Source organism: Tachyglossus aculeatus, chromosome 4 (assembly GCF_015852505.1).
Source record: "Tachyglossus aculeatus isolate mTacAcu1 chromosome 4, mTacAcu1.pri, whole genome shotgun sequence".
Lineage (NCBI taxonomy): Eukaryota > Metazoa > Chordata > Mammalia > Monotremata > Tachyglossidae > Tachyglossus > Tachyglossus aculeatus.
The window spans coordinates 26,611,010-26,636,349 of NC_052069.1; the positions used below are offsets into that span (position 1 = coordinate 26,611,010).

The following is a 25,340-nucleotide window of genomic DNA, read 5'->3' on the forward strand; positions in this document are numbered from 1 at the left end:
TCTTTTTATTTGTTTTGATGTGTATATATGTATAATCTTATTTATTTATATTGATACTATTGATGCCTGCTTACTTGTTTTGATGTTTGTCACTCCCCTGTGAGCCATGGTGGGCAGGGATTATCTCTCTGTATTGCTGAATTGTATTTTCCAAGCGCTTAGTACAGTGCTCTGCAAATAGTAAGCACTCAATAGATACGATTGAATGAATGAATGAGTTCAGCCCTGAGGAATTTCAACAAACATAGCTCATTAGGATGATGATAGTGATTGGTATATCTCATTTGATTTTAGAGAGCTACCAAGATGAGATACAGTGAGAAGCGGTGTGGCTCAGTGGAAAGAGCATGGGCTTTGGAGTCAGAGGTCACGGGTTCAAATTCCGGCTCTGCCAATTGTCAGCTCTGTGACTTTGGGCAATTCACTTAACTTCTCTGTGCCTCGGTTACCTCATCTGTAAAATGGGGATTAAAACTGTGAGCCCCCCGTGGGACAACCTGATCACCTTGTAACCTCCCCAATGCTTAGAACGGTGCTTGGCACATAGTAAGCACTTAATAAATACCATTATGATTATTATTATTTCCAAAAAGTTGATCTCAGATGCTGTGAAGACCTCAGACGTCTTCAGAGGTGAATTATCCCGAGCTTTAGGAATCTAAACCAACACCTTACATATGGGAGATTGTGTGGTTTAGTGGAAATCTATTTGTCTGGTAATCTGTAGACCTGAGTTCCAGTCCTAGCTCTGCCATACATCTGCTAAATATCCCTAGTCCCTCAACCTCTCTGTGACTCAGTTTCCTCATACTTGCTCTCCCCGCTTCTTAGATTGTGAACCCAGGTTGGGACAGTGGTTATCTCTAATCTGATCTTCTTGTGCCTAACAGAGTGCCCATTTTTCTGATAACTGCTTGAAATGAATTACATGCCTTTGCAGGATCTGGAATCCAAGTTTCTAAGTCTCAGTGTTGAGTTGGACTTTAACTGCGAGCCGGTAGCTCCTGAAGTTCCCAGATGCCGCGGGTTACAGAGGACACGCTCACAGTTCTGCTACATGCCTGAGGTTCCAGCCCCAAACCCACTGCTCCTGCGGAGCTGTCACGACCTGCAGATTCCCACATTCGCTTTGAATGATGGCACGTCGGGCAGCTGTGTTTGTAAACTAATGACTTTAGCAATGTGACGAGATTAAAAATGAAGCCTAATTGCTTCCCTTCATTTAACCCGTGGCTCCCTTCCAGGAATGCCGTGAGCGATGTGCCTTTCATCATGTAAGGTCATCATGGCTAGGGTGGCGGCTTGAAAACATTATCGTGATGAGGAGCCCTTCCAGGGTCAGAAGGAATTATTAAGTGTTTGGCTCTGGAGACAAATGATGACACAGGAAGGTTACCCTAGGGGCCTGGGAGCAGATATTTGACAGACTCCATAGATTCACGGAGACCAGAAGCAATGCTAGAAAAGGTTTGGAACAGAGCAGAGAGAAATTAACTTCCAGGCTTTGCTGAACTGAAGATAGGGACATTTTTCAATGGTTCCAAACAGAGAAGAGCAAGTCCGGTGGGCCCAGAGATACAGGGCACTGGGACTGTCATTAGATTGCAAACTCTTTGAGGAAAGGGAATGTGTGTCTTACTTCTCTTTTAGCTGGTTAGTCAGTCAGTGACTAATCAGTGACAATCAGTTTCCATCCCCTTACAGTAGGGGTTCCTCAGTGGTCAGTTCTTGGTTCCTTTCTGTTCTCCATCTATACTCACTCCCTTGGTGAACTCATTCACTCACATGGCTTCAACTATCATCTCTACACTGATGACACCCAAATCTACATCTCCACCCCTGATCTCTCTCCCTACCTCCAGGCTCATATCTCCTCCTGCTTTCAGGACATCTCCACCTGGATGTCCTCCCGCCGCCTAAAGCTCAGCATGTCCAAGACTGAGCTCCTTATCTTCCCTCCCAAACCCTGTCCTCTCCTTGACTTTCCCAGAACTGTAGATGGCACTACCATCCTTCCCGTCTCACAAGTCCGCTACCTTGGTGTCATCCTTGACTCTGCTCTCTCTCATTCACCCCACACATCCAATCTGCCATCAAAACCTGCTGGTCTCACCTCCACAACATCGCCAAGATCTGCCCTTTCCTCTCCATCCAGACCAATACATTGCTGGTTCAATCTCATCCTATCCTGACTGGATTACTGCATCAGCCTCCTTTCTGATCTCCCATCCTCAAGTCTCTCACCGCTTCAGTCTACATTTCACTCTGCTGTCCAGATCATCTTTCTACAGAAATGCTCTGGGTATGTCACTCCCCTCCTCAAAAATCTCCAGTGGCTGCCTGTCAACCTTCTAATCAATCAATCAATCAATCAATCGTATTTATTGAGCGCATACTATGTGCAGAGCACTGTACTAAGCACTTGGGAAGTACAAATTGGCAACACATAGAGACAGTCCCTACACAACAGTGGGCTCACAGTCTAAAAGGGGGAGACAGAGAACAGAACCAAACATACCAACAAAATAAAATAAATAGGATAGAAGTGTACAAGTAAAATAAATAAATAAATAAATAAATAGAGTAATAAATATGTACAACCATATATACATATATACAGGTGCTGTGGGGAAGGGAAGGAGGTAAGATGGGGGGATGGAGAGGGGGGCGAGGGGGAGAGGAAGGAAGGGGCTCAGTCTGGGAAGGCCTCCTGGAGGAGGTGAGCTCTCAGCAGGGCCTTGAAGGGAGGAAGAGAGCTAGCTTGGCGGAGGGGCAGAGGGAGGGCATTCCAGGCCCGGGGGATGACGTGGGCCGGGGGTCGACGGTGGGACAGGCGAGAACGAGGTACAGTGAGGAGATTAGCGGCAGAGGAGTGGAGGTTGTGGGCTGGGCAGTAGAAGGAGAGAAGGGAGGTGAGGTAGGAGGGGGCGAGGTGATGGAGAGCCTTGAAGCCCAGGGTGAGGAGTTTCTGCCTGATGCGCAGATAGATTGGTAGCCACTGGAGATTTTTGAGGAGGGGAGTAATATGCTCAGAGCGTTTCTGGACAAAAATAATCCGGGCAGCAGCATGAAGTATGGATTGAAGTGGAGAGAGACACGAGACACTAATCAAGCAAAAACTCCTCACTCTCAGCTTCAAAACTCTCCATCACCTCTCCCCCTCCTACCTCACCACCCTTCTCTCCTACAGCCCAGCCCACATATGCCACTCCTCTGCCACTAAACTCCTCACTAGGCCTCGTTCTCGCCTGTCCTGCCATCAACCCCTGGCCCAGGTCCTACCTCTGGCCTGGAATGTCCTCCCTCCACACATCCACCAAACTAGCTCTCATCCTCTCTTCAAAACCAAATGAGAGATCATCTCCTCCAGGATGACTTCCCAGACTTAGCCCCCTCTTTTTCCTCTCCTCCTCCTCCTCCCCTCCCCATCGCCCCCCCTCCCTCTGCCCTCCCCGCTTCCCTCCCCAAAGCACTTGTATATATTTGTACATATTTATTACTCTTTATTTTATTAATGATGCATATTTAGCTATAATTCTATTTATTCTGATGGTATTGACACCTGTCTACTTGTTTTGTTTTGTTGTCAGCCTCCCCCTTCTAGACTGTGAGCCCGTTGTTGGGTAGGGACCATCTCTATTTGTTGCCAATTTGTACTTCCCAAGCACTTAATACAGTGATCTGCACACAGTAATCGCTCAATAAATATGATTGAATTGAATTGAATTAGTGAAATTTATTGAGCACTTTCTGTGTGCAGACCACTGTACTAAGTGCTTGGGAGAGTTCAATATAACAGAGTTGTATATATGGGTGCAAGTGTGCTTCCCATGGCCTTCAAGGAAAGAGAAAGATGGATTGAAGATGGACCCCAAGAAGACCTTGGAACCAGATGCAAATACCCAAAGAAAGCCCCTATTAACTCCTGAAAAGGCCCCCTCACTGGCCAGTCCTGAATGCAAGTGTCTAGTACAGTGCTCTGCACAAAGTGTTTAATAAAGACCATTGATTGATTGTTTGGAAGGATCCCCACCTGTCCAAGAGCTGAGAGCTGAAAATTGTCACAGAGCTGGTGACTTGGTCATTTTTATTTTGTGGTGCAAAAGACTCCCTTCCCAAGAACTCTGGGCTGAGGAAAGGCCAAGGATCCAGGAGCAGAGGTACAGGATATGAAAGAAGGGAATAGAGAGTCCTTTAGGAGTCAACAGGAGCCCAGTGAGGTAAGAATACCTGAAGTCATTGAGACACTATCTGTAGAAGGAAGATCTGAGACCACTAATGAAAGGTTAAAAGATGTGACTATGAGCAGGTGTACGTATGTGTGTGTACATATCAAAGACTGCAGATATGTAAAGGTGGGAAACTAAGCCACCCCCCGCTTCCTGTCTTGTGTTCAATCAACACAGAGCACTGTACTAAACACTTGGAAGAGTACTATACAGGCTAACAGGTCAGCCTGTTCCTTTCATTTATTCATTCATTCATTCAATCATATTTATTGAGCACTTACTGTGTGCAGAGACCACTAGCTAGCAAGTAAAACATTTAGTTCAAAGAGGTAGAGAAAACAAATATTGCATCCCCATTTTACAGATGCTGAAACTGAGGCATATAGAAGTGAAGTGACTTGCCAAGGTGTCACACAGCAGGCCAGTGGCAGAGATTAAAACCTGGGTCTCCTGACTGCAAGTATAATTATTATTTTGTAATAATAATAATAATGATAATGGTATTTGTTAAGTGCTTACTAGACTGTGAGCCCGTTATTGGGTAGAGACCGCCTCACCTCCGCAACATCACCAAGATCCGCCCTTTCCTCTCCATCCAAACCGCTGCCCTGCTGGTTCAATCTCTCATCCTAACCCGACTGGATTACTGAATCAGCCTCCTCTCTGATCTCCCATCCTCCTGTATCGCCCCACTTCAAGCTATACTTCACACTGCTGCCCAGATCATCTTTGTGCAGAAACGCTCTGGGCATGTTACTCCTCTCCTCAAAAATCTCCAGTGGCTACCAATCAACCTACACATCAAGCAAAAGCTCCTCACTCTCTGCTTCAGAGCTGTCCATCACCTTGCCCCCGCCTACCTAACCTCCCTTCTTTCCTTCTCCAGCCCAGCCCGCACCCTCCACTCCTCTGCCGCTAACCTCCTCACTGGGCCTCGTTCTCACCCGTCCCACAGTCGACCCCCGGCCCACATCCTTCCCTTGGCCTGGAATGCCCTCCCTCCAAACATCTGCCAAGTTAGCTCTCTTTCTCCCTTCAAAGCCCTACTGAGAGCTCACCTCTTCCAGGAGGCCTTCCCAAACTGAGCCCCCTCCTTTCTCTCCCCCTCCCCATTCCCCCTGCCCTACCTCCTTCCCCTCCCCACAGCACCTGTATATATGTTTGTACAGATTTATTACTCTACTTACTTTACTTGTACATATTTACTATTCCATTTATTTGATTTTGTTAATATGTTTTGTTTTGTTATCTGTCTCCCCCTTCTAGACTGTGAGCCCGCTGTTGGGTAGGGACCGTCTCTATACCGTTGACCATTGCCAACTTGTACTTCCCAAGTGCTTAGTACAGTGCTCTGCACACAGTAAGTGCTCAATAAATACGATTGAATGAATGAATGAATGAATCTCTATAAGTTGCCGACTGGTACTTCCCAAGCATTGTTAAGTGCTCAATAAATACGATTGCATGAATCTATCAAGCATTGTACTTAGCACAGGAGTAGGTACAAGCTAATCAGGTTGGACACAACCCCTGACCCACATGGGGCTCACAATCTTAATCCCTACTTTACAGATGAGGTAACTGAGGCACAGGGAAGTGAAGTGACTTACCCAAGGTCACACAGTACTCAAGTGACAGAATCGGCTTAGAACCCAGGTCCTTCTGACTCCCAGTCCGTTGTCTATCCACTAGGGTTATGCTGCTTTCTGATGGTTGAAATTAAGGACAGGTTTCTCATAAGGATTCTTTTGAAAGATAATGTAGTCCTATTTTAATTTGAATTATTTAATGGACAATTTAGAAAGAAGCACTAAATAGCTTTTCCCATTTGACACACATTATGACATTTATTGTGCTTGCTATTTGCTAAACTCTAGAATAGATTCAAGGTTATCAGATTGATACAGTTCCTGTCCCACACAGGGCTCACAATCAATCGTATCTCTATTTTACAGTCAGGAAACTGAGTCCCAGAAACGTTGTGATGGGCCCAGCAGGTCATTGGCAGAGATGGAGCTAGAACTCCTAGCCCCAAGCTCTTTTCCCCTAGGTTGTATTATGGTTTCATTCAATCGCACGTTCAAATAAGCCTCTGTAAACCAAATCAGCCAGATGTCTCAGCCTGACAATACGTATAAAGAAAACCCAGGTGAAGTATTAGCCTCCACCAAGGAAGCTACAGAAACAAAACATGTTTATTGGCAGCCCCGAGCTGTCATGTTCGTACAGATTTATCACTCTATTTATTTTACTTGTACATATTTACTATTCTATTCATTTTGTTAATGATGTGCATATAGCTTTACGTCTATTTATTCTGATGACTTGACACCTGTCCACATGTTTTGTTTTGTTGTCTGTCTCCCCCTTCTAAACTGTGAGCTCGTTGTTGGGTAGGGACCGTTCTCTATATGTTGCCAACTTGTACTTCCCAAGCGCTTAGTACAGTGCTCTGCACACGGTAAGTGCTCAATAAATACAATTGAATGAATGAATGAATTGAATTCTCTTACCCAGCATCATGCCAACCAATGGTGCAACAACAACAGCAATAATAATAATCATCATAATGGTATTTGTTATGCACTTACTATGCTGTTGTTAGCACTGAGGTAGATACGAGGTAATCAGGTTATCCCACATGGGGTTTACAGTCTTAATCCCCATTTTACAGATGAGGTAACTGAGGCCCAGAGAAGTGAAATGGCTTGCCCAGGGTCACACGGCAGACAAGTGGCGGAGCCGGGATTAGAACCCACGTCCTCTGACTCACAAGCCCGTGCTCTTTCCATTAAGTCATGCTGCTTCTCACAATAAATGAGGACATAGAAAACTAGATCCAAGAGGGCCACTGCACCCTTTGGGAGAGTGTCAGATAAGAGAGTGGTGCCAGTGTGATCTCAATCTCCCGACAAACTAAGGGTCTTCAGAGCTGTAGCGTTGCCCATCCTTCTTTATAATAATGACATTTATTAAGCACTTACTATGTGCAAAGCACTGTTCTAAGTGCTGGGGAGGTTAGAAGGTGATCAGGTTGCCCCACGGGGGGCTCACAGTCTTAATCCCCACTTTACAGATGAGGTAACTGAGGCCCAGAGAAGTGAAGTGACTTGCCCAAAGTCACACAGCTGATAATTGGCAGAACCGGGATTTGAACCTCTGACCTCTGACTCCAAAGCCCGGGCTCTTTCCGCTAAGCCAGGCTGCTTCCCTTCTTTACAACCTGGACTCCGCACAATGGCTGCATTTGATTCGTTGAGCAGTTCTAGCAGCATCATTTACAAGCCTTATTAAACTTCAAATGCTAGGACAGACCCATTCTCCTGCTACTGGGAAGGAAAGGAGAAACGGCCATTCGAGTCCTCCTCATATCTCAGAAGGTTCAAAAGGCTGCGGCTGCCATGGTGACGGTGACTTTAGGACAATAAGCCATGAGGAGCCCAGAACTCATTCATTCAATCATAGTTACTGAGCGCTTACTGTGTGCAGAGCACTGTACTAAGCACTTGGAAAGTACAATTCAGCTACAAAGACCATCCCTACCCCATTGCTCCTCTAGACATAATGCTCTATCTCTCTTGTATCCATCATTGTCCTTGCCTTTTCCATTGTTTCTGTGCCTTGATTGTTTTATTCTTTCCTAAGGATTTGTTGCCTGACCACTCTCCCCTCCCTTAAACTTAGATTCTAGCCCCTTAAGGATCTGGGCCAGTGTCTCATTTTCACCCTTGAATTTTTCCCCAGTGAACAATACAGTGGTTAGCACTAAGTAAACACTAAATAAATGTTATCACTACTACTTCAAAGACAAGGTCACAAAAAATGATGATCTAGAATATAGTCATTCGCTAATATAAAAACTACGCTTAATTCAACACAGCTATCCCGACTGGGATAGGAGAGAAGATTGAGCAACTACAGGGTATCAAAACTACCCCAGTACTTAGGACAGTGCTTGAAACATAATAAACACTTAGCAAATACCATAAAATTAATGCTTAGGGCTGCAGTAAAACCAAGTCTTCTGGCAGAGCTGTATCCTTACTAAAACGGGGAGTCAATTGCTGCAGTTAGACCATAACAAAAGAAACCTTGTAAAAAGAGCACTTTGTATACATGATTCAATGTCATTAATCCTACCATAGATAGCTTATGCAGGATCTCAAAACTGAAAAAAGTAGGAATTCCCTTGAGGCATCACTTAAAAAGAGCCCAAAGTTGTGACTGGACATTGGCAGTTCCTTCAGCATGTCAGGAAACCCTATCTCACTTTTTTTTTCAGTGTGATAATAATAATAATGATGGCATTTATTGAGTGCTTACTATGTGCAAAGCACTGTTCTAAGCGCTGGAGAGGTTAGAAGGTGAAGAGGTTGTCCCACGGGGGGCTCACAGTCTTAATCCCCATTTTACAGATGAGGTAACTGAGGCATGGAGAAGTCAAGTGACTTGCCCAAAGTCACATAGCTGACAGTTGGTGGATTTGAACCCACGACCTCCGACTCCAAACCCCGTGCTCTTTTCACTGAGTCATGCTGCTTCTCCAAGGTGTGGTATTTGTTAACCGCTTATTATATGTCAAACACTGTTCTAAGCACTGAGGTAGATACAAGTTAATTAGGTTGGAGACAGCCCCTGTCCCACAAGCGACTCACAGTCTAAGTAAGAGGGAAAACAGTTAAGTGACTTGCCAATGGTCACACAGCAAGCAGTTGGCAGAGTGGGATTAAAACCCAGGTCTCTGCATCTCAGAGCTGTACTTTTTCCACAGGTCATGCTGCTGGCAAGTATTTTAGGCACTTGGTACGTCAATCCCCACACAGAAGGTGCTCAATAAATACCCTCAAATGAAGAGTGCTCCTAATCCATAATGATGCATCCATGGAGATGTGGGCCTCCAGACACCTGCCCCCACAAAAACTCCAGGGTAGTAGTTTCTCACGACTCTAAATTCTCTCTGAGGGGCATCACCATCCTCTCCTCCCTTGGCATTCCTCCACCCTTTGACCAGGCTGGGTCTCAGGCACCAGACCAGAGAGAGATGGGGAAGTTCTCGTCCTCCTTTTTCTTCTTCTTCATAATAATAATGATAGCATTTGCTAAGCGCTTACTATGTGCAAAGCACTGTTCTAAGCGCTGGGGGGGATACAAGGTGATCACGTTGTCCCACGTGGGGCTCACAGTCTTCATCCCCATTTTATAAATGAGTTAACTGAGGCCCAGAGAATCAATCAATCAATCAATCAATCATATTTATTGAGCGCTTACTATGTGCAGAGCACTGTACTAAGCTCTTGGGAAGTACAAATTGGCAACATATAGAGACAGTCCCTACCCAACATTGGGCTCACAGTCTAAAAGGGGGAGACAGAGAAAAAAAAAAAAAACAAACAAAAAACAAACAAACATACTAACAAAATAAAATAAATAGAATAGATATGTACAAGTAAAATAAATAAATAAATAGAGTAATAAATATGTACTAACATATATACATATATACAGGTGCTGTGGGGAACGGAAGGAGGTAAGATGTGGGGGATGGAGAGGGGGACGAGGGGGAGAGGAAGGAAGGGGCTCAGTCTGGGAAGGCCTCCTGAGAAGTTAAGTGACTTGCCCAAGGTCACACAGCAGACATGTGGGGGAGCTGGGATTAGAACCCATGACCTCTGACTCCCAAGCCCTTGCTCTTTCCACTGAGCCACAAGGTTTCATCCACAACCTCAAGTGCTGGGGTGAACTGGGATGGTCACTCCTCTGGTTTATATTAGACAGTTTGGTGTTCAGTTGGTCTGGCTCCCCTCCGGTATTTCTGACTGGGGGAAGAAAGGAAGGAAAGAAGGGAGAGGTCAGAAGGAAAGAAGGGAGATGTCAGCAAGGAGGAGTCTGGGATTCTTGAGTACCATCAGTGGCCACTCTAATCAGGATTCGAGGATCAAGCAGAACAGCTTTTTAGAAGTGGACATACAAACAACTGGGCAGTTTTGGTAAGCATATTAAAAAGTTCATTTTGAAGTGAAAGTGTAGAATTCTATTTAATATTGCCTGTGTGTGGTGTTCTCCTCATCTTTCCCATGGGTCACTTGCTGCTTAGTTTATAATTTTGTTAGTTTATTGTTTAGATCAGGTGACACAAACAGAACTTCTCATCTTCCTACCCAAACCCTGTCTTCCCCCGACTCTCCTGTGAGCCCCCTCCTTCCTCTCCCCCTCCTCCCCCTCTCCATCCCCGTCCCTTACTTACCCCCTTCCCTTCCCCACAGCACCTGTATATATGTATATATGTTTGTACGTATTTATTACTCTATTTTACTTGTACATATTTATTCTACTTATTTTATTTTGTTAATATGTTTTGTTTTGTTCTCTGCCTCCCCCTTCTAGACTGTGAGCCCACTGTTGGGTAGGGACCGTCCCTATATGTACCAACTTGTACTTCCCAAGCGCTTAGTACAGTGCTCTGCACACAGTAAGCGCTCAATAAATACTATTGAATGAATGAATGAATGATTCCCACTCTTCGGCACTGCCTTCTTTAGGCAAAAATCGTAGGAATGGTGGCAGGTCCCATCTGAGAGGCTTGTTTGATTGCCCCTGCCTTATGCTAGACAGTTATTCTCCTCACCTTCAAAGCATTACTGAAGGTACATCTCCTCCAAGAGGCCTTCCCTGATTAAGCCCTAATTTCCTTTTCCCCCACTCCCTTCTGCGTCTCCCTGATTTGCTACCTATATTCACCCTCACAGCACTTATGAACATATTCATAATTTCTATATTATCTGTATTAATGTCCGTCTCCACCTTTGGACTGTAACCTTATTGTGGGCAGGGAATGTGTCTGTTATATTGTTGTGGGGAATCCTCCCAAGAGCTCTGCACACAATAAATATGCTTGATGGATTGATTGATTGATTGATGGACTATAAGGGTGTTAGCAAACACCAACAGTGACTTGATTCACACCTATCCTTTCTTTCAGTCACAACATTCTCCTCTATGAAGATGGCCACGCTGTCGTTGCTGATTTTGGAGGTGAGATTTTCATGACTGATCCCCAAATGGGCATCAAGTTCTCCTCTATTCCTAATTGGTGTTTGATATGGCATGATGAATCAGGAAATTGATTTTATAGTAGCAGCTGCCTTTCTCTCATCACACCAGCTCCAATGAAATTGAATAGACTAGATTTGATGTCCGGTATTAGGTCTTTACATTTATCAGCCTGATTAAAAGAAGTGGACAGTTGAATAAAAATAGGACCTTGTCTTGTATTGTTGATGTTTTAGCCATGTTCTCTAAAAGAGGCTTTGAGGTACTGCTTAATTCTGTTTCTTTATGCGTGTCTTTTTTTCTCAGAATCCAGATTCCTACAGTCCCTGGATGAGGACAACATGACAAAACAACCTGGGGTTTGTTTCCTTATATTCTGTATCCGTAGAAAGTAATTAAAATGTCTAATTCCATCCATAAAGGAAATGAGGAAATTAGGCTACCTTGAACTGGGAAAAAATATTTTTGACCCAGTGGCAATAACATTTTTTAAAAAATTTTTACTTACTGAAATAGAAAAATGTGTGAGGGGTTTGCTTGGAAAAATATTTTTTAAAAAATATTTAGAGCATGGATGTTCATAAAATAATATTTTTTTCTGCTTCCAATAACAATGAATGTATTCTCTAGAAGGCATAGGAAATGAAATTTATTCTTTGTTCTCCTTTTGCTGCAGTACAAAACACTATTAATCAATATAAATTATTTAACAAAAATGTGAAATTTTTCTAACCATTTTGACCAGGGTTCCTAAGACGATTGATGTTTTATAAATCAAATCATATAATTGTTAGTACTACTTTTATTTGTGAAAAGGAGATGCCCTGATTAGGGTTGATGCTTTGGGGGAGAAATTATTATTATTATAGAATTTGTGATATTTTTGTCAGAAAATTCACCCCCAAAAGGCAGCTGAACATGAACCACAAATGCAATATTATATAGCCAACATATTGCTTAAAAATGGAGAGTAATATTAATCTTGAGAGCGGAACTGCCCAAATGTTTGATTTTATAATTGAATATCTGAGTTCCTATTCTACTATGGGAGTTGGTGGATAACTCTTTTTCACTAACTTTACACACTTCTATGAATGCATATGTTGTACTCATATTACCAGACACTAAGCACACATATGTGTACATGCATGCGTACACACTTACAAGTACTTATACACACATTTGCTCATGGGAAAATCATTGTGGGAAGGGAACGTGTCTACTCACCCTGTTGTACTCTCCCAATTGCTTAGTACGGTTCTCTGCACACAGTAAGTGCTCAGTAAATATGATTGATTGATGTATTGATTGATTTGGAAACAGGGATAGTAATTTTCCCAGCCTATGATTGTACATTAGATGGGGAATTCTGGAGGACAGATATCACGTCTACTTACTCTTTTGTATTCTTCCAAGCAATTAGTGCAGTGCTCTAAACACAGTAAGGATCTGATAAATATTATTGATTGATTGATTGGGTATAGGGCAAGGCAGGGCTAGAGGGCCAAGAGGACACATCTGTCTTGCACATTTGTAGTTTGACAGATGTTTGCAGACAGAGAACTCAGGGATAATTATATTTGAGAAGTTAACACGTGAATGAATGCAACGTATCCAATAGAAGATAGAAAAATGTTCCAACCTGGAGGCACTGAATGATCGGCTAATTCAATATTGCTCTTTCCTTGTTGCACAGAACCTGCGCTGGATGGCCCCTGAAGTATTTACTCAGTGCACACGCTACACTATAAAGGCTGATGTCTTCAGCTACGCTTTGTGTCTTTGGGAACTGCTAACGGGTGAAATTCCATTTGCTCATCTTAAGCCAGGTAAAACAAGTTGCAATTAAAATGCTTGCTTAGTACAGTGCTCTGCACACAGTAAGCGCTCAATAAATACGATTGAATGAATGAATGAGTGGTTTACCATTCTGGGAAGAGATGGATTAAATCAATAATCCACATGTTGATAGGTTCCCTTTTGTCACATTTATCCTCGAGTTCCATTTTTGATAGTACAGGATTTGGACTTAATCAATCAATCAAATGATCATATTTATCGACCATTTACTGAGGGAAGAGTACTATACTAAACACTTGGCACCACAGTACAGTATAACAGAATTGGTAGATGTGTTCCCTGCTCACAGTGAGTTTGCAGTGTAAAAGAGGAGGCAAACATTAATATAAATAAATTATGGATATGTACATAATCACTCAATCATATTCATAAATTCAATTGCATTTATTGAGCGCTTACTGTGTGCAGAGCACTGTACTAAGCACTTGGGAAGTACAAGTTGGCAACATATAGTGACGGTCCCTACCCAACAGTGGGCTCACAGTCTAGAAAGGGGAGACAGACAACAAAACAAGACATATTAACAAAATAAAATAAATAGAATATCCATTGAGTGCTTACTTTACTCAGAGTACTGTACTAAGCACTTGGGAGAATATGATATGGCACAATTAGCAGACACGTTCCTTGCACATAACGAGCTTGCATAAGTGCTTTGGCACTGAGGGAGGGGTGAATAAAGGGTGGAAATCCAAGAGCAAGGGTGACAAAGAAGGGAGTGGGAGAAGAGGAAATGAGGGTTAATCATTTAAGTCCTCTTGGAGGAGATGCGCCTTCAAAAAGGCTTGGAAGGTGGGGAGAGTGATTTCCTGTTGGATATGAAGAGGGAGGACATTCCAGGACAGATGCGGGACGTGGGCCAGAAGTTGGCAAAGACATAGATGAGATTGAGGTACAGTGAGTAGGCTGGCATTTGGGAATTGAAGTGTGTGGGCTGGGTTGTAGTAGAAAAGCAGCAAAGTAACATAGGAGGAGGAGGCAAGGGGATTGAGTGCTCTAAAGCACTCAAGGAGTTTCTCAAGGAGTTACTCAAGGAGTAAGGAGTTTCTGTCTATTATGGAGGTGGATGGGCAACCACTGGAGGTTTTGAGGAGTGGGGAACCGTGGACTGTATGTTTCTGTACAAAAATGATTCCTGCAGTAGAGTGAAGTATGGACTGGATTGGGGAGAGAGAAGAGGCAGGGAGGTCATCAAGGACGCTGATACTGTAATCAAGCTGGGACGGGATAAGTCAATATGAGTGAAGGAATAAATGGATGGATGAATGAATAAGTGCTTGGATTAACATGGTAGAGGTTTGGATGGAGAAGAAAGTGGATTTTAGCGATGTTGTGTAGGTCGAACTGATGGGATTTATAATAATAATAGTAATAATGGCATTTATTAAGCTTTCACTATGTGCAAAGCACTGTTCTAAGCGCTGGGAATGTTGCAAGGTGATCAGCTTGTCCCACGGTGGGGCTCACAGTCTTAATCCCCATTTTACAGATGAGGTAATTGAGGAGATGAGGTAATTGAGGCCCAGAGAAGTTAAGTGACTTGCCCAATGTCACACAGCTGACAATTGGCAGAGCTGGGATTTGAACCCATGACCTCTGACTCCAAAGCCCGGGCTCTTTCCACAGAGCAACACTGCTTCTCATAAGCAGTGACAGATTGAATATGTGAGTTGAATGAGAGGGATGAGTCAAGGATAATACCACGTTTGCAGCTTGTTAGACAGGAAAAATGGTGACTCATTCACTCAACATATTTATTGAGCACTTACTGGGATGCTGCTGTTGGCGGTGATCTTAGTTCTGCCAAACTGTTAGAGCTGACAATGTGTACAGTATGCATCCTTGTTCTGTATTGCCTTGTAGGCTATTTAAAGATTTTAAGGGAAGGTCATATTAGTTCCCCCTCTCAGGGTCATACCTGGAAAGTTGCCAGTACTCTACCAGTCCTGATTATGGGAGGGAGAGTCAAGCAGAGGCCTATCCATTCCATTATTAGCTTGGGCAGTGGTTAGCGAGTGGAAGGCCACCTGCTACAAGTCAAAACTCACCTTTGCTGGGCAGCAATGACACGGGAGAGTCAAGAGCAGACACTCAAGTTTACTACGTGGAAGGAGGCAATGGTAAACCACTTCCGTATTTTTACCAAGAAAACTCTATAGATACACCATCAGAGCCATTGTTGATGGAGGTGGGGTATTCGGGGAGAGATGTGTCCATGGCATTGTTATGGGTTAGCGACAGCTCGATGGCTTAAGACAAGACATATTAGAGCAGACCTCTAAGATTAGGATTCTATCTCCATAACACTAGAGCTTAATCTCTAAAAGGCTGTCTAGGCACAGCCCCCAGTGAGAGAGCATATACAAGGGTGCTCCATAAACAATTATTTTGAATGATAGCATTCTGTGTGTACTCCCACGTGTATGTACATGTATTTGTGCTTATTTCCCAGAAGAGAATCAAAAACCCCTACCCCTGCCAAGACAGATTCAAATGAATTGACCAATTGGCAGATCTTTGGAAGGATCCTGAGAACAAACAAGTCTTGGTACCTTGAGGGTCCTGGTATACAACTTAAAAAGGATCAGTATTCACACACACACACACGCTTTATGTATGAAGATAGAAAATTAGCAGAAATGCAGGAAACTACCCAAAAGTTCCAAGTCTTCCATCTCCTTGTCTGAGCTTCCCCTGTATAAGTTGGATGGGCAACTCAGTGATGAAAAGGGATTGCTTATCTATCAGATGCTTTTGTCGGCTGATAAAACTTATGGTTCCCAACAGAACCCTCAACCCCACCCAACCGGTACTAAGTCAAGAGAGAAACAAAAGCCCCCGAATGACTCAACTCACCTGCCTTTTTAAAGATATGCTCCACCCCCCAGGATCTCTGATCAGGTAGAAAGTACAGGGAAAAGTCTTCTAGGAAATCTTGTCTCTCAAGGAGGTTCTGTTATTTCAGGTTTCTGTTTATGAGCAGGAAATGTTCTTTGCCTTCTGGGAATTGTGGTCTCCTTAGGGAGAATTCCATATTCCTCTTTCCCCCAGTCCTTGGCTCTGCCTTTATTTTGGCAAGACAACACAACCCGACAGCTTCACACTTAAACATATGTCATTGGGATCATCTATTGATAGTAGGGGTGATACTGATAATAATTATTATTTGGGAGACTGCTATGGTTACTACGGTTTTCCTTGTGTGAAGCCTGTTTTTGTTACAATCTAGAAGAGAAGACAGACATTAATATGAATACATTATGGATGTGTACATAATCACAGCTCTCATTCTAGGCAGATCATTATTCAGTTCTAATTGAAGCTTTTCAGCTCTAAAAACTTTCACGGCTGTAGCGGAGCATTTCTGCCTGATTGCACCAAGGCAGAGCCAGCTCCTTCCTCCGGTTGGACCTGCTTCCGAGGTGTTACATCCTAATGTGCGAAACTACAAATGGAAGATAAACTCTTGGTAAAATACTTAGCATGGTAACACATTATTGCTGAATAGAGCAAAAGGAAATGAGTCTGGAGAGTAGAATTATCACATTTTTACGGACGTGCTGCCATTCAGTTAGAGGCTTCTTTGGGTGCAGGAGCAGGGATCCAAGAGTGGAGGGTGAAACAAATGCCACAAAACTGAGATACAGAGAATAATATCTTCTCTCTCACACACACATACTGACCCAAATGCTCTTCCCTGGCTCAGTGGAAAGAGCACGGACTTTGGAGTCAGAAGTCATGGGTTCGAATCCTGGCTCTGCCACTTGTCCGCTATGTGACTTTGGGCAAGTCACTTAACTTCTCTGGGCCTCAGTTACCTCATCTGTAAAATGGGGATGAAGACTGTGAGCCCCCTGTGGGACAACCTGATCACCTTGTATACCCCCAGCGCTTAGAACAGTGCCTTGCATACAGTAAGCGCTTAATAAATGCCATTATTATTATTATTATTATTATTATATACAACTGCCAACTCTTTCTGGGTAACAACAGAGAAACGGAGTGGCCTAGTGAATAGAGCACCAGCCTGTGAGTCAGAAGAACCTGGGTTCTAGTCCTGACTCTGCAGATGATTTGCTGTGTGATCTTGGGCAAGTTACTGCACTTCTCTGTGCCTCAGTTACCTCATCTGTAAATTGGGGATTAAGACTGTGAGCCCCATGTGGGACAATAACTGTGTCCGACCTGATTAACTTGTATCTATCCCAGCGCTTAGTACAGTGCCTGGCACGTGGTTAGTGCCTAACAGTACCATAGTGAAAAAAACAGGAGCAGGAACAGCACGGCCAGTCGGAAACGAGTTTCCAGGTTTGTGGCTGCCATTTGTCCAGTTTGATCCTGGACAAAGCAGTTTTCAATTGGTCTACTCCTCATCCAGTACAATTTTATGTTTGGCATTTGTAACGTCACCTGGGGTTTTCAGCCCTAAATACATTCCAAATAAATGTTCCCGGGGTCACTTTAAGAGAGTCTCCACTGAGCAGTAATCCCTTCAGCCTCCCATTCTTCAAACTCAGGTTTTAGGGGTGTCCTCCTCACTGCTCCTCACCGTACCTCGTTCTCGCCTGTCCCGCCATCGACCCCCGGCCCACGTCATCCCCCGGGCCTGGAATGCCCTCCCTCTGCCCATCCGCCAAGCTAGCTCTCTTCCTCCCTTCAAGGCCCTACTGAGAGCTCACCTCCTCCAGGAGGCCTTCCCAGACTGAGCCCCTTCCTTCCTCTCCCCCTCGTCCCCCTCTCCATCCCCCCATCTTACCTCCTTCCCTTCCCCACAGCACCTGTATATATGTATATATGGTTGTACATATTTATTACTCTATTTATTTATTTATTTATTTATTTTACTTGTACATTTCTATCCTATTTATTTTATTTTGTTGGTATGTTTGGTTCTGTTCTCTGTCTCCCCCTTTTAGACTGTGAGCCCACTGTTGGGTAGGGACTGTCTCTATATGTTACCAATTTGTACTTCCCAAGCGCTTAGTACAGTGCTCTGCACACAGTAAGCGCTCAATAAATACGATTGATGATGATGATGATGATGATCCCCAAGTCCCTGTACCGTTATTGCTGCCACTACAGCTGAAGCGCAAGTGTATCCCCAAATGTGTATAGGTCACTGGTAAGTAGCCTGCCATCATCTCCTCACCTTCCTGGGGCTAGCTACAGGAAGCTGGCAACCAAAGCACTCCCTCTGGGATGGTGACTCCTCAAGTCACATGTCTTTCTGGCTCCTCGAGCTTCTCCCCCAGCCCCTACTGCAGACAGACACCAAGATCTGAAATCCCAACAGTGTTTAATAAAAGTGCTAAACAACGTACCAAATAAAAGCAATTCCACTTCAAACCACCTTTTTCTGGATCTGCTACTTCTCCAGTACCCTCTGTAGTTCCGTGTAGGTGTCCCAGGGTTCATGTTCTCCTGGCCCTCAGGAGCCTTGGTTTTCCAGATTCCTAGGCCCCGGACTCCAAGCCTTCAGTGATCCTCTCCGATCCCTTTCTGTACCCTCTGTCCAATCAGGGTCAATGTCACGATCTCTACCAGCGTGGCTCAGTGGAAAGAGCCCGGGCTTTGGAGTCAGGGGTCATGGGTTCAAATCCCGGCTCTGCCACTTGTCAGCTGTGTGACTTTAAGTCACTTTAACTTCTCTGGGCCTCAGTTCCCTCATCTGTAAAATGGGGATGAAGACTGTAAGCCCCCCGTGGGACAACCTCATCACCTTGTAACCTCCCCAGCATTTAGAACAGTTCTTTGCACATAGTAAGTGCTTAATAAATGCCATCATTATTATCATTATTATTATGACATTCTGCTCTCCCAGGCACATCACGCATCAATCCCTCCCCTCAAGTTGGCCCAATGGTAACCCTCCTCCTTACCCCAAACTTCCTCCCCAGAACAATTATTAATAGTAATTATGGTTTATTTCAAGTTCTTACTGTGTGCCAAGCACTGTACTAAGAAGCACTGTGGCCCAATGTATCCCTCCTCTTTACTCCCAACTGGCCCTTATACTTCCTCCCCATTAAAAATTAATAATAATAATAATTACGGGGTCATTTTAGTTCTTATTATGTGCCAAGCATTTTACTAAAAACTGGGGTAGACACAAGATAACCAGGTTGGATACTGTACCCGTCCCCCATGAGGCTCATAGTCTAAGTAGGAGTAGGATTTAATCACCATTTTACATACGAGGAAACTGAGACACAAAGAAATGAAGTCACCTGTACAAAATCACACAGCATACGAGTGGTGGAGCCGGGATTAGAACCCAGGTCCTCCGACTCCCGGGCTCGTGCTGTATCCACTAGACAAAACTGCTTCCCAATCCCCAATCTCTCTCTGTCATTGGTTTGGCCACACCTTCAGGCAGGGACAGCTCAGCTTGATTCTTCATTCATTCATTCATTCAATCATATTTATTGAGCGCTTACTGTGTGCAGAGCACTGTACTAAGCACTTGGGAAGTACAAGTTGGCAACATAGAGAGACAGCCCCTACCCAACAGTGGGCTCACAGTCTAGAAGGAGGAGACAGAGAACAAAACAAAACATATTAACAAAATAAAATAAATAGAATAAACATGTACAAATAAAATAAATAAATAAATAGAGTAATAAATACATACAAACATATATACATATATGCAGGTGCTGTGGGAAGGGGAAGGAGGTAAGACACGGGGGATGGGGAGGGGGAGGAGGGGGAGAGGAAGGAGGGGGCTCAGTGTGGGAAGGCCTCCTGGAGGAGGTGAGCTCTCAGTAGGGCTTTGAAGGGAGGAAGAGAGCTAAGAGATAATAAGATTAATAAAAGAAGAGAGCTAAGCGCTTGGGAAGTCCAAATCGGCAACATATAGAGACGATCCCTACCCAATAACGGGCTCACAGTCTAGAAGGGGGGAGACAGACAACAAAACCAAACAAGTAGACAGGTGACAATACCATCAAAATAAACCCTTTCCCACATCCTCCCCCTACCCTGGAACTCCTTCCCCCTCCATGTATGCCAGACAACCACTCTCTCCACCTTCAAAGGAATATTAAGGTCTCATCTCCTCCCAAAGGCCTTCCCCAACTAAGCCCTCTTTTCCCTGATTCGTTATCTCTTCTGCATTGTCTATGCACCTGGATCTGTGACCTTTGGACACTTGATATTCACCCCACTCAGAATCCCACAGCACCTAAGTACATATCTTTAAATTATATATTATAAATTATGTACTCATATTAATATCTGTCTCCCCATAAAGACTGCAAGCTCATTAATAATAAGTAATAATAATAATGATGGCATTTGTTAAGCATTTACCATGTGCAAAGCACTATTCTAAGCACTGGGGAGGTTAAAAGGTGATCAGGTTGTTCCAAGGGGGGCTCACAGTTTTAATACCCATTTTTACAGATGAGGTAACTGAGGCCCATTGAAGTTAAGTGACTTGCCCAAAGTCACACAGCTGACAGTTGGCAGAGCCGGGATTTGAACCCATGACCTCTGACTCCAAAGCCCGTGCTCTTTTCACTGAGCCATGCTGCTTCCACTTATTCTGTTGTACTATACTCTCTTAAGCATTTAGTACAGTGCTCTGCATGTAGTAAATGCTCAATAAATACCACTGACTGATTGATTGATGCCAATAACTTATCGATTTATAGTAACATCTGTCTCCTCCTCCAGACTGTAAGCTCGTTGTGGGCAGGGAAGGTGTTTAGCAACCTTGTGATGTTGTACTCTCCCAAGTGCTTCATATAATATTCTGCACACAGTAAGTGCTCAATTAATGTGATTGATTGATTGAGTGACTGAGAGATGCAGGGGAGGAGCCCACAGAAGAGACCGTGAAGGAATGGCCAGTGAAATCGGAGGAGAACCAGGAGAGGACAGTCTCAGTGACACCAAGGTTTGGTATTGTTTCCAGAAGAAAGGGGTGGTCCACATTGTTGAGGAGGATCAGGATGGTGTAGAGGTAATTGTATTTGGCAAGAAGGAGGTCACTAGTGAACTCTGAGAGGCCCGTTGCCATGGACTAAAGAGGATAGAAGCCAGACTGGAGGACGTCAAGTGATGAATTAGAGTAGAATAAGTGGAGGTGAACACATTTCCCACCTCTTCTAGACTGTGAGCCCATTGTCGGGTAGGAATCATCTCTATTTGCTGCCGAATTGTACTTTCCAAGCTCTTAGTACAGTGCTGTGCACACAGTAAGTGCTCAATAAATGTGATTGAATGAATGATATTTATTTATTTATTTTAATGTTTAATGTTATTATTTAATTAACTTATCAATTTATTTTAATGTATTTTAATTTTTATTTATTTATTTTACTTGCACATATTTATTCTATTTATTTTATTTTGTTAATACGTTTTGTTTTGTTCTCTGTCTCCCCCTTCCAGACTGTGAGCCCACTGTTGGGCAGGGTCTCTATATGTTGCCAACTTCTACTTCCCAAGCGCTTAGTACAGTGCTCTGCACACAGTAAGCGCTCAATAAATACGAGTGAATGAATGAATGAATGAATGATGAATGAATGAATGAGTGGGGCAATAACGGAAAGGAGTCACTGGGTCAAGCGAGAGGGTTTTAATATAGACTGTGAGCCCTCTGTTGGGTAGGGACTGTTTCTATATGTTGCCAACTTGTACTTCCCAAGCGCTTAGTACAGTGCTCTGCACACAGTAAGCACTCAATAAATACGATTGATGATGATGATGATGATGATAAGAATACGTTTGAAAGAAGTGGGGAAGAGGCCATTGGAAAATGAAAGGTTGAAGCTGGCGATCAGGAAAGGTAGAAGGGGGGGGCAAGTTTTTCGATAAGATGCAGGGGGATGGGGTTGGAGGTGCATATTCCATCCAAATATTGAAAACTCATGAATATAGTTCTTGGGAAAGAGGTCAGTTTTCTAGATCATGCTGCTTTTGCTGTTGGAAAGAAAGGACTCTTTGGAAACGAAATACTTTTAGTGGCAGTATAATTTTGTTTTGTGCAGCTCTGAATTCTGAATAGAAATATGTGAAAAGGAATAAGAGTGACAAACCTGAGTAGTGACTACAGGATATGGCAGTCTCATAAAAAATTAAACATGTCAAGGAACGGATCAGAAACAGCATATACTAAGAAATCAATTGTATTGGGTAATTACTAATATCACTAACAAGCCAAAAACATCGTTAGGAGTGAGGGAATGCTCATGAAAAAACAATATATTAGTAGAGATATATAAAACAGTCAGTTTCAGATGATAGCAAACTGTTCATTAATCCATCAGTAGTATTTATTGGACAGTTGTATTTGCAGAGCACTTCATAATGTTTGATAGAGTGTACAGCTGAAGCAAACACGGTCACTGCCTTTGGGTTTTCGCACCTATGAAGTCAGTGTCTCCAAGTAGTGATATCATTTTAGATATCATTTCATGACAGAAACGATCTACGAACCTTTCAATCTATTCACCATTCAGTCCATGTTTCCCCACTCCTCAAGAACCTCCAATGGCTGCTCATACACCTCCACATCAATCAGAAACTCCTTCCCATTAACTTTAAAGTACTCAATCACTCCCCCCCAATTATTCAATCTTCCCGATATTGTACTAAAACCCAGCACCCCCACTTTGCTCCTCTGATGCCAACCTACTAACTGTACCTCCATCTCATCTATCCTGCTTGCAACTCTTCGCTCATGACGTACCTCTTGCCTGGAACGTTTTCCCCCTTTGTATCCAACGGACGATCACCCTCCCTAACTTCAAAGGCTCATTAAAAGAATATAATTAATAATAATAATAATAATAATAATAATAATGGCATTTATTAAGCACTTACTATGTGCAAAGCACTGTTCTAAGCACTGGGGCAGTTACAAGGTGATCAGGTTGCCCCGCGGGGGGCTCACAGTCTTCATCCCCATTTTACAGATGAGGTCACTGAGGCACAGAGAAGTTAAATGACTTGCTCGAAGTCACACAGCTGACAATTGGCCAAGCCGGGACCTCCAACTCCAAAGCCCGGCTGATTCCCCAATATGTCCTCCAGGAAGCCTTCCCCAACTAAGCTCTCATTTCTTCTTTTCTTCATTTCTCACTCTCTCTGCATCGCCTTGCACTTGGATTTGCACTATTTATTCACCCTTCCATCAGCTCCATAGGACTTTGTTGTGGGCAGGGAATGTGTCTGTTTATTGTTGTACTGTACTCTCCCAAGCACTTAGTACAGTGCTCTGCACACAGTAAGCACTCAATAAATATGATTGAATGAATGAATGAATGAATGAATACATATCCTTGATTTATTTATTTACATTAATGTCTGTCTCCCCCTTTAAACTGAAAGCCCATTGTGGGCAGAAAATGTGTCTACTAAGTCTGTTGTATGGTACTCTCCCAAGGGCTTAGTACAATGCTCGGCATCCAGTAAGTGCCCAATAAGCATGAATCATTGATTGATTGATTGATTAATTATCAGTCATATTTGTTAAAAACGACCATATAATCTCTTTGTGGCCAGAAAACGTCTTATTCTTCTGTTAGTGCTTTCCCAAGCCCTTAGTACAATGCCTTGCCCCCAGTGGTTACTTGATAAATACCTGTATTACCTTTACTAATATTACTACAACTACCACTACAATTTATTCAACCATTCATTCAATCGTATTTATTGAGCACTTACTGTGTGCAGAGCACTGTACTAAGCGCTTGGGAAGTACAAGTCAGTGACATATAGAGACGGTCATCATCATCATCATCATCAATCGTATTTATTGAGCGCTTACTGTGTGCACAGCACTGTACTAAGCGCTTGGGAAGTACAAGTCGGTGACATATAGAGATGGTCCCTACCCAACAGCGGGCTCACAGTCTAGAAGGGGGAGACAGACAACAAAACAAAACATGTAGACAGGTGTCGAAATCTTCAGAACAAATAGAATTAAAGCTAGATGCACATTATGTTTATTGTGATAATTATGGTACATGTTATTTCTTGATAATAGCACTTGTTAAGTGTATACTATGTGCCAGGAACTGTACTAAGAGCTGGGGTAAATACAAGATAATCAGATACAAGATAATCAGGTTGGACAGTCCTGTCCCACTTGGGGCTTACAGTCTAAATCAAAGGGAAAAGGATAGAATCCTCACACCTTTGTGGTCAGGGAATGTATCTGTTTATCATTATATTGTACTCTCCCAAGGGCTTGGTACAGTGCCTTGCACACAGTAAGTGCTCAATAAATGTGATTGAATGAATAAATATTACACATAAGGTAACTGAGGCACAGTCAATCAATCAATCATATTTATTCAGTGCTTACTGTGTGTGGAACACTGTACTACACATTTGGGAGAGTAAAATATAACAGAATTGGTAGATACCGGGAATGTCTATTCTTTGCCCACAGTGAGCTTACATTCTCTAGGACCCGTTAGGTACTTATGATGTGCCAAGCACTGTACTAAACTCCAGAGTAGATACAAGTCCTTGTCCCACATGGGGCTCAGAATCAAAGGTGGAAGGGAGTAGTGTTTAATCCCTATTTTCCAGGTGAGGAAACTGAGGAACAGAGAAGTTAAATGTCCATGGTCACAGAGAAGACAAGTGGCAGAGCCAGGATTAGAACCCAAGTCCATCTATTTCTGACTAAATCATACTGCTTTCAGTCTTACTTAAGATTAAGCATAACAACTATGTGAGCTCCTCCCATTAAAGTATAAAATCTATTATCATGCTTAATTTTACTACTACTACTACTGTCCCACCCTCTGTGCCAATCCCCACTCCATCATGGGGAAACTCCCCTTCATCCTTCACCTGTTCCTGTCTCACTCTCTCCTCTTACTCGCCATAACGGAAATCTTGCTCGTCCCCAAGGACAAGGACTCCCCTGCTGTTCTCTCCAGTGGAGGCCTTTTCTCTCCCACTCCCACAGATTCACTGGGAAAAGAAGCAGTGTTGGCTTCCTTCTCATGCCCTAATCAATCACCACCTCAAATTCAGCATGTCCAAGATGGAGCTCCTTATCTTCCCTCCCAAACCCTGTCCTCTCACAAACTTTCCCATCACTGTATAAGGCACAACCATCCTTCCCGTCTCACAAGCCCATAACCACAGTGTCATCTTAGACTCTGTTCTCTCATTCACCCCAATCTTTCACCAAATCCTGCCGGTCTCACCTTCCCAACATCGCCAAGATCCACC

General features: G+C 43.4%; 1 protein-coding gene across 1 annotated transcript in view; it reads left to right on the plus strand.

Moving 5' to 3' along the window:
* Positions 1 to 25,340, plus strand: part of LOC119926741 (serine/threonine-protein kinase TNNI3K) — a 413,409-nt gene that overhangs the window by 260,880 nt on the left and 127,189 nt on the right. The window contains exons 18-20 of the mRNA XM_038745086.1: positions 11,209 to 11,261; positions 11,586 to 11,638; positions 12,976 to 13,108. Coding sequence (XP_038601014.1) covers positions 11,209 to 11,261; positions 11,586 to 11,638; positions 12,976 to 13,108 — 239 coding nt within the window. The remainder of the gene's footprint in view (positions 1 to 11,208; positions 11,262 to 11,585; positions 11,639 to 12,975; positions 13,109 to 25,340) is intronic.